This window comes from Uranotaenia lowii, chromosome 1 (genome assembly GCF_029784155.1).
Source record: "Uranotaenia lowii strain MFRU-FL chromosome 1, ASM2978415v1, whole genome shotgun sequence".
Taxonomy (NCBI): Eukaryota; Metazoa; Arthropoda; class Insecta; order Diptera; family Culicidae; genus Uranotaenia; species Uranotaenia lowii.
In genome coordinates, this window is record NC_073691.1 from 25,415,464 (window position 1) to 25,430,310 (window position 14,847).

General features: G+C 37.4%; 1 protein-coding gene across 1 annotated transcript in view; it reads left to right on the top strand.

Moving 5' to 3' along the window:
* Positions 1–14,401, top strand: part of LOC129758617 (uncharacterized) — a 30,446-nt gene extending 16,045 nt beyond the window's left edge. The window contains exon 2 of the mRNA XM_055756162.1: positions 14,280–14,401. Coding sequence (XP_055612137.1) covers positions 14,280–14,401 — 122 coding nt within the window. The remainder of the gene's footprint in view (positions 1–14,279) is intronic.
* Positions 14,402–14,847: the final 446 nt, after the last annotated feature.

A 14,847-nucleotide genomic window follows, 5' to 3' on the forward strand; every position in this document is an offset into this window, starting at 1 on the left:
AAATCGCATTTTAAAGTTGTGATCCCAATTAAGCTCAGAATGTCGAAAAAACGCTTCTAAAGGCCAGAAATCGCTTTTTAAAGTTGTTGATCCCAAATTAAGCTCAGAATCACGAAAAAAACGCTTCTAAAGGCCAGAAATCGCATTTTAAAGTTGTGATCCCAAATTAAGCTCAGAATGTCGAAAAAACGATTCTAAAGGCCTGAAATCGCATTTTAAAGTTGTGATCCCCAATTAAGCTCAGAATCACGAAAAAACGCTTCTAAAGGCCAGAAATCGCATTTTAAAGTTGTGATCCCAAATTAAGCTCAGAATGTCGAAAAAACGCTTCTAAAGGCCAGAAATCGCATTTTAAAGTTGTGATCCCAAATTAAGCTCAGAATGTCGAAAAAACGCTTCTAAAGGCCAAAAATCGCATTTTAAAGTTGTGATCCCAATTAAGCTCAGAATGTCGAAAAAACGCTTCTAAAGGCCAGAAATCGCATTTTAAAGTTGTGATCCCCAAATTAAGCTCAGAATCACGAAAAAACGCTTCTAAAGGCCAGAAATCGCATTTAAAAGTTGTGATCCCAAATTAAGCTCAGAATCACGAAAAAACGCTTCTAAAGGCCAGAAATCGCATTTTAAAGTTGTGATCCCAAATTAAGCTCAGAATGTCGAAAAAACGCTTCTAAAGGCCAGAAATCGCATTTTAAAGTTGTGATCCCAAATTAAGCTCAGAATCACGAAAAAACGCTTCTAAAGGCCAGAAATCGCATTTTAAAGTTGTGATCCCAAATTAAGCTCAGAATGTCGAAAAAACGCTTCTAAAGGCCAGAAATCGCATTTTAAAGTTGTGATCCCAAATTAAGCTCAGAATCACGAAAAAACGCTTCTAAAGGCCAGAAATCGCATTTTAAAGTTGTGATCCCAAATTAAGCTCAGAATGTCGAAAAAACGCTTCTAAAGGCCAGAAATCGCATTTTAAAGTTGTGATCCCAAATTAAGCTCAGAATGTCGAAAAAACGCTTCTAAAGGCCAGAAATCGCATTTTAAAGTTGTGATCCCAAATTAAGCTCAGAATGTCGAAAAAACGCTCTAAAGGCCAGAAATCGCATTTTAAAGTTGTGATCCCAAATTAAGCTCAGAATCTCGAAAAAACGCTTCTAAAGGCCAGAAATCGCATTTTAAAGTTGTGATCCCAAATTAAGCTCAGAATGTCGAAAAAACGCTTCTAAAGGCCAGAAATCGCATTTTAAAGTTGTGATCCCAAATTAAGCTCAGAATCTCGAAAAAACGCTTCCTAAAGGCCAGAAATCGCATTTTAAAGTTGTGATCCCAAATTAAGCTCAGAATCACGAAAAAACGCTTCTAAAGGCCAGAAATCGCATTTTAAAGTTGTGATCCCAAATTAAGCTCAGAATCACGAAAAAACGCTTCTAAAGGCCAGAAATCGCATTTTAAAGTTGTGATCCCAAATTAAGCTCAGAATCACGAAAAAACGCTTCTAAAGGCCAGAAATCGCATTTTAAAGTTGTGATCCCAAATTAAGCTCAGAATCTCGAAAAAACGCTCCTAAAGGCCAGAAATCGCATTTAAAGTTGTGATCCAAATTAAGCTCAGAATGTCGAAAAAACGCTTCTAAAGGCCAGAAATCGCATTTTAAAGTTGTGATCCCAAATTAAGCTCAGAATGTCGAAAAAACGCTCTAAAGGCCAGAAATCGCATTTTAAAGTTGTGATCCCAAATTAAGCTCAGAATGTCGAAAAAAACGCTTCTAAAGGCCAGAAATCGCATTTTAAAGTTGTGATCCCAAATTAAGCTCAGAATCACGAAAAAACGCTTCTAAAGGCCAGAAATCGCATTTTAAAGTTGTGATCCCAAATTAAGCTCAGAATCACGAAAAAACGCTTCTAAAGGCCAGAAATCGCATTTTAAAGTTGTGATCCCAAATTAAGCTCAGAATGTCGAAAAAACGCTTCTAAAGGCCAGAATTCGCATTTTAAAGTTGTGATCCCAAATTAAGCTCAGAATGTCGAAAAAACGCTTCTAAAGGCCAGAAATCGCATTTTAAAGTTGTGATCCCAAATTAAGCTCAGAATGTCGAAAAAACGCTTCTAAAGGCCAGAAATCGCATTTTAAAGTTGTGATCCCAAATTAAGCTCAGAATGTCGAAAAAACGCTTCTAAAGGCCAGAAATCGCATTTTAAAGTTGTGATCCCAAATTAAGCTCAGAATCACGAAAAAACGCTTCTAAAGGCCAGAAATCGCATTTTAAAGTTGTGATCCCAAATTAAGCTCAGAATGTCGAAAAAACGCTTCTAAAGGCCAAAATCGCATTTTAAAGTTGTGATCCCAAATTAAGCTCAGATCACGAAAAAACGCTTCTAAAGGCCAGAAATCGCATTTTAAAGTTGTGATCCCAAATTAAGCTCAGAATCACGAAAAAACGCTTCTAAAGGCCAGAAATCGCATTTTAAAGTTGTGATCCCAAATTAAGCTCAGAATGTCGAAAAAACGCTTCTAAAGGCCAGAAATCGCATTTTAAAGTTGTGATCCCAAATTAAGCTCAGAATGTCGAAAAAACGCTTCTAAAGGCCAGAAATCGCATTTTAAAGTTGTGATCCCAAATTAAGCTCAGAAAGTCGAAAAAACGCTTCTAAAGGCCAGAAATCGCATTTTAAAGTTGTGATCCCAAATTAAGCTCAGAATGTCGAAAAAACGCTTCTAAAGGCCAGAAATCGCATTTTAAAGTTGTGATCCCAAATTAAGCTCAGAATCACGAAAAAACGCTTCTAAAGGCCAGATATCGCATTTTAAAGTTGTGATCCCAAATTAAGCTTAGAATGTCGAAAAAACGCTCCTAAAGGCCAGAAATCGCATTTTAAAGTTGTGATCCCAAATTAAGCTCAGAATGTCGAAAAAAACGCTTCTAAAGGCCAAAAATCGCATTTTAAAGTTGTGATCCCAAATTAAGCTCAGAATCACGAAAAAACGCTTCTAAAGGCCAGAAATCGCATTTTAAAGTTGTGATCCCAATTAAGCTCAGAATGTCGAAAAAACGCTTCTAAAGGCCAGAAATCGCATTTAAAGTTGTGATCCCAAATTAAGCTCAGAATGTCGAAAAAACGCTTCTAAAGGCCAGAAATCGCATTTTAAAGTTGTGATCCCAAATTAAGCTCAGAATGTCGAAAAAACGCTTCTAAAGGCCAGAAATCGCATTTTAAAGTTGTGATCCCAAATTAAGCTCAGAATCACGAAAAAACGCTTCTAAAGGCCAGAAATCGCATTTTAAAGTTGTGATCCCAAATTAAGCTCAGAATCACGAAAAAACGCTTCTAAAGGCCAGAAATCGCATTTAAAGTTGTGATCCCAAATTAAGCTCAGAATGTCGAAAAAACGCTTCTAAAGGCCAGAATCGCATTTTAAAGTTGTGATCCCAAATTAAGCTCAGAATGTCGAAAAAACGCTTCTAAAGGCCAGAAATCGCATTTTAAAGTTGTGATCCCAAATTAAGCTCAGAATCACGAAAAAACGCTTCTAAAGGCCAGAAATCGCATTTTAAAGTTGTGATCCAAATTAAGCTCAGAATCACGAAAAAACGCTTCTAAAGGCCAGAAATCGCATTTTAAAGTTGTGATCCCAAATTAGCTCAGGAATGTCGAAAAAACGCTTCTAAAGGCCAGAAATCGCATTTTAAAGTTGTGATCCAAATTAAGCTCAGAATCACGAAAAAACGCTTCTAAAGGCCAGAAATCGCATTTTAAAGTTGTGATCCCAAATTAAGCTCAGAATCACGAAAAAACGCTTCTAAAGGCCAGAAATCGCATTTTAAAGTTGTGATCCCAAATTAAGCTCAGAATGTCGCAAAAACGCTTCTAAAGGCCAGAAATCGCATTTTAAAGTTGTGATCCCAAATTAAGCTCAGAATCACGAAAAAACGCTTCTAAAGGCCAGAAATCGCATTTTAAAGTTGTGATCCCAAATTAAGCTCAGAATCACGAAAAAACGCTTCTAAAGGCCAGAAATCGCATTTTAAAGTTGTGATCCCAAATTAAGCTCAGAATCACGAAAAAACGCTTCTAAAGGCCAGAAATCGCATTTTAAAGTTGTGATCCCAAATTAAGCTCAGAATCACGAAAAAACGCTTCTAAAGGCCAGAAATCGCATTTTAAAGTTGTGATCCCAAATTAAGCTCAGAATCACGAAAAAACGCTTCTAAAGGCCAGAAATCGCATTTTAAAGTTGTGATCCCAAATTAAGCTCAGAATCACGAAAAAACGCTTCTAAAGGCCAGAAATCGCATTTTAAAGTTGTGATCCCAAATTAAGCTCAGAATCACGAAAAAACGCTTCTAAAGGCCAGAAATCGCATTTTAAAGTTGTGATCCCAAATTAAGCTCAGAATGTCGAAAAAATGCTTCTAAAGGCCAAAAATCGCATTTTAAAGTTGTGATCCCAAATTAAGCTCAGAATCACGAAAAAACGCTTCTAAAGGCCAGAAATCGCATTTTAAAGTTGTGATCCCAAATTAAGCTCAGAATCACGAAAAAACGCTTCTAAAGGCCAGAAATCGCATTTTAAAGTTGTGATCCCAAATTAAGCTCAGAATCACGAAAAAACGCTTCTAAAGGCCAGAAATCGCATTTTAAAGTTGTGATCCCAAATTAAGCTCAGAATCACGAAAAAACGCTTCTAAAGGCCAGAAATCGCATTTTAAAGTTGTGATCCCAAATTAAGCTCAGAATGTCGAAAAAACGCTCCTAAAGGCCAGAAATCGCATTTTAAAGTTGTGATCCCAAATTAAGCTCAGAATCACGAAAAAACGCTTCTAAAGGCCAGAAATCGCATTTTAAAGTTGTGATCCCAAATTAAGCTCAGAATCACGAAAAAACGCTTCTAAAGGCCAGAAATCGCATTTTAAAGTTGTGATCCCAAATTAAGCTCAGAATGTCGAAAAAACGCTTCTAAAGGCCAGAAATCGCATTTTAAAGTTGTGATCCCAAATTAAGCTCAGAATCACGAAAAAACGCTTCTAAAGGCCAGAAATCGCATTTTAAAGTTGTGATCCCAAATTAAGCTCAGAATCACGAAAAAACGCTTCTAAAGGCCAGAAATCGCATTTTAAAGTTGTGATCCCAAATTAAGCTCAGAATCACGAAAAAACGCTTCTAAAGGCCAGAAATCGCATTTTAAAGTTGTGATCCCAAATTAAGCTCAGAATGTCGAAAAAACGCTTCTAAAGGCCAAAAATCGCATTTTAAAGTTGTGATCCCAAATTAAGCTCAGAATCACGAAAAAACGCTTCTAAAGGCCAGAAATCGCATTTTAAAGTTGTGATCCCAAATTAAGCTCAGAATCACGAAAAAACGCTTCTAAAGGCCAGAAATCGCATTTTAAAGTTGTGATCCCAAATTAAGCTCAGAATGTCGAAAAAACGCTTCTAAAGGCCAGAAATCGCATTTTAAAGTTGTGATCCCAAATTAAGCTCAGAATCACGAAAAAACGCTTCTAAAGGCCAGAAATCGCATTTTAAAGTTGTGATCCCAAATTAAGCTCAGAATCACGAAAAAACGCTTCTAAAGGCCAGAAATCGCATTTTAAAGTTGTGATCCCAAATTAAGCTCAGAATCACGAAAAAACGCTTCTAAAGGCCAGAAATCGCATTTTAAAGTTGTGATCCCAAATTAAGCTCAGAATCACGAAAAAACGCTTCTAAAGGCCAGAAATCGCATTTTAAAGTTGTGATCCCAAATTAAGCTCAGAATCGCCGAAAAACGCTTCTAAAGGCCAGAAATCGCATTTTAAAGTTGTGATCCCAAATTAAGCTCAGAATCACGAAAAAACGCTTCTAAAGGCCAGAAATCGCATTTTAAAGTTGTGATCCCAAATTAAGCTCAGAATCGCCGAAAAACGCTTCTAAAGGCCAGAAATCGCATTTTAAAGTTGTGATCCCAAATTAAGCTCAGAATCACGAAAAAACGCTTCTAAAGGCCAGAAATCGCATTTTAAAGTTGTGATCCCAAATTAAGCTCAGAATCGCCGAAAAACGCTTCTAAAGGCCAGAAATCGCATTTTAAAGTTGTGATCCCAAATTAAGCTCAGAATCACGAAAAAACGCTTCTAAAGGCCAGAAATCGCATTTTAAAGTTGTGATCCCAAATTAAGCTCAGAGTCACGAAAAAACGCTTCTAAAGGCCAGAAATCGCATTTTAAAGTTGTGATCCCAAATTAAGCTCAGAATGTCGAAAAAATGCTTCTAAAGGCCAAAAATCGCATTTTAAAGTTGTGATCCCAAATTAAGCTCAGAATCACGAAAAAACGCTTCTAAAGGCCAGAAATCGCATTTTAAAGTTGTGATCCCAAATTAAGCTCAGAATCACGAAAAAACGCTTCTAAAGGCCAGAAATCGCATTTTAAAGTTGTGATCCCAAATTAAGCTCAGAATCACGAAAAAACGCTTCTAAAGGCCAGAAATCGCATTTTAAAGTTGTGATCCCAAATTAAGCTCAGAATCACGAAAAAACGCTTCTAAAGGCCAGAAATCGCATTTTAAAGTTGTGATCCCAAATTAAGCTCAGAATGTCGAAAAAACGCTCCTAAAGGCCAGAAATCGCATTTTAAAGTTGTGATCCCAAATTAAGCTCAGAATCACGAAAAAACGCTTCTAAAGGCCAGAAATCGCATTTTAAAGTTGTGATCCCAAATTAAGCTCAGAATCACGAAAAAACGCTTCTAAAGGCCAGAAATCGCATTTTAAAGTTGTGATCCCAAATTAAGCTCAGAATGTCGAAAAAACGCTTCTAAAGGCCAGAAATCGCATTTTAAAGTTGTGATCCCAAATTAAGCTCAGAATCACGAAAAAACGCTTCTAAAGGCCAGAAATCGCATTTTAAAGTTGTGATCCCAAATTAAGCTCAGAATCACGAAAAAACGCTTCTAAAGGCCAGAAATCGCATTTTAAAGTTGTGATCCCAAATTAAGCTCAGAATCACGAAAAAACGCTTCTAAAGGCCAGAAATCGCATTTTAAAGTTGTGATCCCAAATTAAGCTCAGAGTCACGAAAAAACGCTTCTAAAGGCCAGAAATCGCATTTTAAAGTTGTGATCCCAAATTAAGCTCAGAATGTCGAAAAAATGCTTCTAAAGGCCAAAAATCGCATTTTAAAGTTGTGATCCCAAATTAAGCTCAGAATCACGAAAAAACGCTTCTAAAGGCCAGAAATCGCATTTTAAAGTTGTGATCCCAAATTAAGCTCAGAATCACGAAAAAACGCTTCTAAAGGCCAGAAATCGCATTTTAAAGTTGTGATCCCAAATTAAGCTCAGAATCACGAAAAAACGCTTCTAAAGGCCAGAAATCGCATTTTAAAGTTGTGATCCCAAATTAAGCTCAGAATCACGAAAAAACGCTTCTAAAGGCCAGAAATCGCATTTTAAAGTTGTGATCCCAAATTAAGCTCAGAATGTCGAAAAAACGCTCCTAAAGGCCAGAAATCGCATTTTAAAGTTGTGATCCCAAATTAAGCTCAGAATCACGAAAAAACGCTTCTAAAGGCCAGAAATCGCATTTTAAAGTTGTGATCCCAAATTAAGCTCAGAATCACGAAAAAACGCTTCTAAAGGCCAGAAATCGCATTTTAAAGTTGTGATCCCAAATTAAGCTCAGAATGTCGAAAAAACGCTTCTAAAGGCCAGAAATCGCATTTTAAAGTTGTGATCCCAAATTAAGCTCAGAATCACGAAAAAACGCTTCTAAAGGCCAGAAATCGCATTTTAAAGTTGTGATCCCAAATTAAGCTCAGAATCACGAAAAAACGCTTCTAAAGGCCAGAAATCGCATTTTAAAGTTGTGATCCCAAATTAAGCTCAGAATCACGAAAAAACGCTTCTAAAGGCCAGAAATCGCATTTTAAAGTTGTGATCCCAAATTAAGCTCAGAATGTCGAAAAAACGCTTCTAAAGGCCAAAAATCGCATTTTAAAGTTGTGATCCCAAATTAAGCTCAGAATCACGAAAAAACGCTTCTAAAGGCCAGAAATCGCATTTTAAAGTTGTGATCCCAAATTAAGCTCAGAATCACGAAAAAACGCTTCTAAAGGCCAGAAATCGCATTTTAAAGTTGTGATCCCAAATTAAGCTCAGAATGTCGAAAAAACGCTTCTAAAGGCCAGAAATCGCATTTTAAAGTTGTGATCCCAAATTAAGCTCAGAATCACGAAAAAACGCTTCTAAAGGCCAGAAATCGCATTTTAAAGTTGTGATCCCAAATTAAGCTCAGAATCACGAAAAAACGCTTCTAAAGGCCAGAAATCGCATTTTAAAGTTGTGATCCCAAATTAAGCTCAGAATCACGAAAAAACGCTTCTAAAGGCCAGAAATCGCATTTTAAAGTTGTGATCCCAAATTAAGCTCAGAATCACGAAAAAACGCTTCTAAAGGCCAGAAATCGCATTTTAAAGTTGTGATCCCAAATTAAGCTCAGAATCGCCGAAAAACGCTTCTAAAGGCCAGAAATCGCATTTTAAAGTTGTGATCCCAAATTAAGCTCAGAATCACGAAAAAACGCTTCTAAAGGCCAGAAATCGCATTTTAAAGTTGTGATCCCAAATTAAGCTCAGAATCGCCGAAAAACGCTTCTAAAGGCCAGAAATCGCATTTTAAAGTTGTGATCCCAAATTAAGCTCAGAATCACGAAAAAACGCTTCTAAAGGCCAGAAATCGCATTTTAAAGTTGTGATCCCAAATTAAGCTCAGAATCGCCGAAAAACGCTTCTAAAGGCCAGAAATCGCATTTTAAAGTTGTGATCCCAAATTAAGCTCAGAATCACGAAAAAACGCTTCTAAAGGCCAGAAATCGCATTTTAAAGTTGTGATCCCAAATTAAGCTCAGAGTCACGAAAAAACGCTTCTAAAGGCCAGAAATCGCATTTTAAAGTTGTGATCCCAAATTAAGCTCAGAGTCACGAAAAAACGCTTCTAAAGGCCAGAAATCGCATTTTAAAGTTGTGATCCCAAATTAAGCTCAGAATGTCGAAAAAACGCTTCTAAAGGCCAGAAATCGCATTTTAAAGTTGTGATCCCAAATTAAGCTCAGAATCGCCGAAAAACGCTTCGAAAGGCCAGAAATCGCATTTTAAAGTTGTGATCCCAAATTAAGCTCAGAATCACGAAAAAACGCTTCTAAAGGCCAGAAATCGCATTTTAAAGTTGTGATCCCAAATTAAGCTCAGAGTCACGAAAAAACGCTTCTAAAGGCCAGAAATCGCATTTTAAAGTTGTGATCCCAAATTAAGCTCAGAATCGCCGAAAAACGCTTCTAAAGGCCAGAAATCGCATTTTAAAGTTGTGATCCCAAATTAAGCTCAGAATCACGAAAAAACGCTTCTAAAGGCCAGAAATCGCATTTTAAAGTTGTGATCCCAAATTAAGCTCAGAATCGCCGAAAAACGCTTCGAAAGGCCAGAAATCGCATTTTAAAGTTGTGATCCCAAATTAAGCTCAGAATCACGAAAAAACGCTTCTAAAGGCCAGAAATCGCATTTTAAAGTTGTGATCCCAAATTAAGCTCAGAATCACGAAAAAACGCTTCTAAAGGCCAGAAATCGCATTTTAAAGTTGTGATCCCAAATTAAGCTCAGAATCGCCGAAAAACGCTTCTAAAGGCCAGAAATCGCATTTTAAAGTTGTGATCCCAAATTAAGCTCAGAATCACGAAAAAACGCTTCTAAAGGCCAGAAATCGCATTTTAAAGTTGTGATCCCAAATTAAGCTCAGAATCGCCGAAAAACGCTTCTAAAGGCCAGAAATCGCATTTTAAAGTTGTGATCCCAAATTAAGCTCAGAATCACGAAAAAACGCTTCTAAAGGCCAGAAATCGCATTTTAAAGTTGTGATCCCAAATTAAGCTCAGAGTCACGAAAAAACGCTTCTAAAGGCCAGAAATCGCATTTTAAAGTTGTGATCCCAAATTAAGCTCAGAGTCACGAAAAAACGCTTCTAAAGGCCAGAAATCGCATTTTAAAGTTGTGATCCCAAATTAAGCTCAGAATCGCCGAAAAACGCTTCGAAAGGCCAGAAATCGCATTTTAAAGTTGTGATCCCAAATTAAGCTCAGAATCACGAAAAAACGCTTCTAAAGGCCAGAAATCGCATTTTAAAGTTGTGATCCCAAATTAAGCTCAGAATCACGAAAAAACGCTTCTAAAGGCAAGAAATCGCATTTTAAAGCTGTGATCCCAAATTAAGCTCAGAATCGCCGAAAAACGCTTCTAAAGGCCAGAAATCGCATTTTAAAGTTGTGATCCCAAATTAAGCTCAGAATCACGAAAAAACGCTTCTAAAGGCCAGAAATCGCATTTTAAAGTTGTGATCCCAAATTAAGCTCAGAATCACGAAAAAACGCTTCTAAAGGCCAGAAATCGCATTTTAAAGTTGTGATCCCAAATTAAGCTCAGAATCGCCGAAAAACGCTTCTAAAGGCCAGAAATCGCATTTTAAAGTTGTGATCCCATATTAGGCTCAGAATTGCGAAAAAACGCTTCGTAAGGCCAGAAATCGCATTTTAAAGTAGTGATCCCAAATTAAGCTCAGAATCGCCGAAAAACGCTTCTAAAGGCCAGAAATCGCATTTTAAAGTTGTGATCCCAAATTAAGCTCAGAATCGCTGAAAAACGCTTCTAAAGGCCAGAAATCGCATTTTAAAGTTGTGATCCCAAATTAACCTCAGAATGTCGAAAAAACGCTTCTAAAGGCCAGAAATCGCATTTTAAAGTTGTGATCCCAAATTAAGCTCAGAATCACGAAAAAACGCTTCTAAAGGCCAGAAATCGCATTTTAAAGTTGTGATCCCAAATTAAGCTCAGAGTCACGAAAAAACGCTTCTAAAGGCCAGAAATCGCATTTTAAAGTTGTGATCCCAAATTAAGCTCAGAGTCACGAAAAAACGCTTCTAAAGGCCAGAAATCGCATTTTAAAGTTGTGATCCCAAATTAAGCTCAGAGTCACGAAAAAACGCTTCTAAAGGCCAGAAATCGCATTTTAAAGTTGTGATCCCAAATTAAGCTCAGAATCGCTGAAAAACGCTTCTAAAGGCCAGAAATCGCATTTTAAAGTTGTGATTAAGCTCAGAATGTCGAAAAAACGCTCCTAAAGGCCAGAAATCGCATTTTAAAGTTGTGATCCCAAATTAAGCTCAGAATCACGAAAAAACGCTTCTAAAGGCCAGAAATCGCATTTTAAAGTTGTGATCCCAAATTAAGCTCAGAATGTCGAAAAAACGCTTCTAAAGGCCAGAAATCGCATTTTAAAGTTGTGATCTCAAATTAAGCTCAGAATCGCCGAAAAACGCTTCTAAAGGCCAGAAATCGCATTTTAAAGTTGTGATCCCATATTAGGCTCAGAATTGCGAAAAAACGCTTCTAAAGGCCAGAAATCGCATTTTAAAGTTGTGATTCCAAATTAAGCTCAGAATCGCCGAAAAACGCTTCTAAAGGCCAGAAATCGCATTTTAAAGTTGTGATCCCAAATTAAGCTCAGAATGTCGAAAAAACGCTTCTAAAGGCCAGAAATCGCATTTTAAAGTTGTGATCCCAAATTAAGCTCAGAATGTCGAAAAAACGCTTCTAAAGGCCAGAAATCGCATTTTAAAGTTGTGATCTCAAATTAAGCTCAGAATCGCCGAAAAACGCTTCTAAAGGCCAGAAATCGCATTTTAAAGTTGTGATCCCATATTAGGCTCAGAATTGCGAAAAAACGCTTCTAAAGGCCAGAAATCGCATTTTAAAGTTGTGATCCCAAATTAAGCTCAGAATCACGAAAAAACGCTTCTAAAGGCCAGAAATCGCATTTTAAAGTTGGGATCCCAAATTAAGCTCAGAATGTCGAAAAAACGCTTCTAAAGGCCAGAAATCGCATTTTAAAGTTGTGATCCCAAATTAAGCTCAGAATGTCGAAAAAACGCTTCTAAAGGCCAGAAATCGCATTTTAAAGTTGTGATCCCAAATTAAGCTCAGAATCACGAAAAAACGCTTCTAAAGGCCAGAAATCGCATTTTAAAGTTGTGACTCCAAATTAAGCTCAGAATCGCCGAAAAACGCTTCTAAAGGCCAGAAATCGCATTTTAAAGTTGTGATCCCAAATTAAGCTCAGAATCGCCTAAAAACGTCGCGACATTACCGTGGTGGCCACCCTGGTTAAGGTAAATAATTGTGAATAATTTAACTAGGGGACACCTTTTTGTAGTTTGACTATAACAAAAAATTCTAGAAAAATATCCCGAGTTGTCACAGCTGGTTTTTTTTCCACACCGATGTAGCAAAAGCTGAAACAGAGGAAAACACTTATGCCGTGCAATGTGATAATGGAAAAGCGTGGTGGTTTTGTCATTCATTTATCTGCCTGGAGCCTTCAGAATGCAAACACATGTGTGGCTGAAATTGTAAAGTAATGAAACTGGCTTTTCCAACGCTTTCTGGTGGTTTGGATGGACGGACATTGGCCTGTAGATATCAATTTTTTTTCCATCAGCTCAGAAAATACATCCATTAGAAGGTGAATAGTTCCCGGGTGGGGCGTTATTTTTGTCGTTATCATCGGACAACTTTCACAACTGGGCATCGATTAAAAGTGTTTGTAGGAAATTCGGGTGAAAAAAAAGCGAGTGAAAAGTTACAAAACCTAAGTTGTTAACGACGTAGCTAAGCTTTTTTTTTTTTAATTTTAATGACCCATTTTAATGACGATTGATCTAGACTTCATCAATAAAGCCATAAATATTTATTTCGTCAACGGAATTCCTTCCTCGAAGCATGTTTCATATTTATCGAAATACCTTCCGACGCATCTCACCAGATCAAATCGGTTATTTATGTGAAATAAACTTCCACCGATAGGTACGAGGCTCTTCGGTATGTTTATCCATTTTCATCAACCTACACGTGCCCGCATTCAAACTTGAGCTTAGATAAAGCCTTTCATCTTCTACTCCAAGTTTAAGGATAGAAAGGGGGGATCCCGAAAGGACGTCCATAGAGAAAACCGATTTTCCGAGAAGATTCCTCCTCATTGCGATTAACCCATAAAAATATAGCACGCAAGCACGCAATAGCCCGCTTGTTTGAAATATGTAATGGAACCCATCGTCATAAGAGCAGCAGCAAAAAATGCCAACATCACCGGGGAGTAAAACGAGAAAACTCAATCTGCACCTACCTTTATACATCAAGAACCCCTACGGGGTAAGGGGGGATGAAACCCTTTTTTTTCCTACTAACACCCGCAACCACATTCCGAATCGAGGAAGGGTAATGCGAAATTCCCCGAGATGTAGGCAAAGGCAGTTTGAACGTATTTTTGATCATCAATCAATCTTGTGGATCAACTTTTTCCTCGCTACGTGTGTGTTTTTTTACACAGTCTCGCTCACGCTATGCACTGTGCTTTGATTTTTTTTTGGTGAGCCTTCATAGGCTGAAGAAATTGACTTACTTTTCGATGAACATGTTCCAATTTATTTCGTGTGTGTGAGTTTTTTTTGTCGACGTCATTTCACTCTTTCATCATGTTTATTTAGCAATTTTGGTGAACAAAAATACCCTAGAAGAAGCGTGTGTTTACTCGAATGTGCATAAATTATTACGAAATTGGGATTCACTTCCCTTTTTTCTGCAGTGAAACGATTTCAACATGTTCATAAATAGTTATGGAAGATCAAATTTAATTGAAAATTTTGTTCGTTCTTCACATTTCCCTTAATATTACAAAAACTAATTGAAAATCAAAGTTTGCTCATCTGACATAATAAGTGATACATTTCTCTTGTTTCAAAACATCCTCCTCCATCTAATTTCCATTCATGGGGGCCGATCGCTAGATTCTGTCACTTGATTCTGGCCGGTACTTTTATCCATTTTCACCGAAGATAGGAAGGATCATGAATTTTTAACAACTGCTTCAACGGACCAGGCTTCATTAGCAGCAAAAAAAGTATATGCATATTCTTCCTCGAACTGCCGTCCCTCCGTTTCTTTAATGAAAACTTTCAAACAACCATTAAAAATACACACGACTACTGTAGACACTTCCTCCATTCAGCAAAACTTAGAACGAACGATGAAGCAAGGCAAGAGATCTGTTACAACACATGGCTTTTCCCCCGTTCCTTAAACATTGTTGCATTTTTGTTTACCCTGTGCAAGCATCAGGAATCCTAATTGGAACCTACATATATGGAGTAGCGGAGGGAAACCCTTCGGAAAAACTTCATCCAAATTTTTTTACTTTGTTTTTTTTTTCTTGTAGGATATGCTGGACCCAGCATCAACTACCATCGCTCGCTGTTACTTTCCGGAATAACATTCCGGAACTTTGGTGCAGTAGGAAGGGAAGACGAAGGACAATGTTTGGACAGCAGCGCAGGGTGAACACATTTTTAGCACTATTCTTGTAATTTTTCCACTGTTATTTCTCCGCTTCCGCTTGTACAAGCAGCTAGTAGTGGGGATAGTGAACAAAAAATGCTGTACCGGATTGGGAAATTGATTAAGCATTACATATTTTAGATCAAAGATTAGAACCTGTTGAAACTACAAGACTACGTTGTTAAATTTAGCCAGAATTATTCCAGCTGTCTGTGAAGCCAATTGTTGTAATTAAGATTATCTATTAAGATTAGAAACCAAAAGTTCCATAAAACGGTCTCTTAAAAGCTTACTCAGCCGTATTTTAAGGCTGTGTAGTCTTAAATTTTTTGTAAGCTAATGCAAATTCCATTCAAAAATCTCGTTAAAAATGTTCATAACAATTCACGGAAAAGTTCCATTTCAGTCCATCAAAGAACCAAAAAACTCGTATACAGTTCTTCATGGAA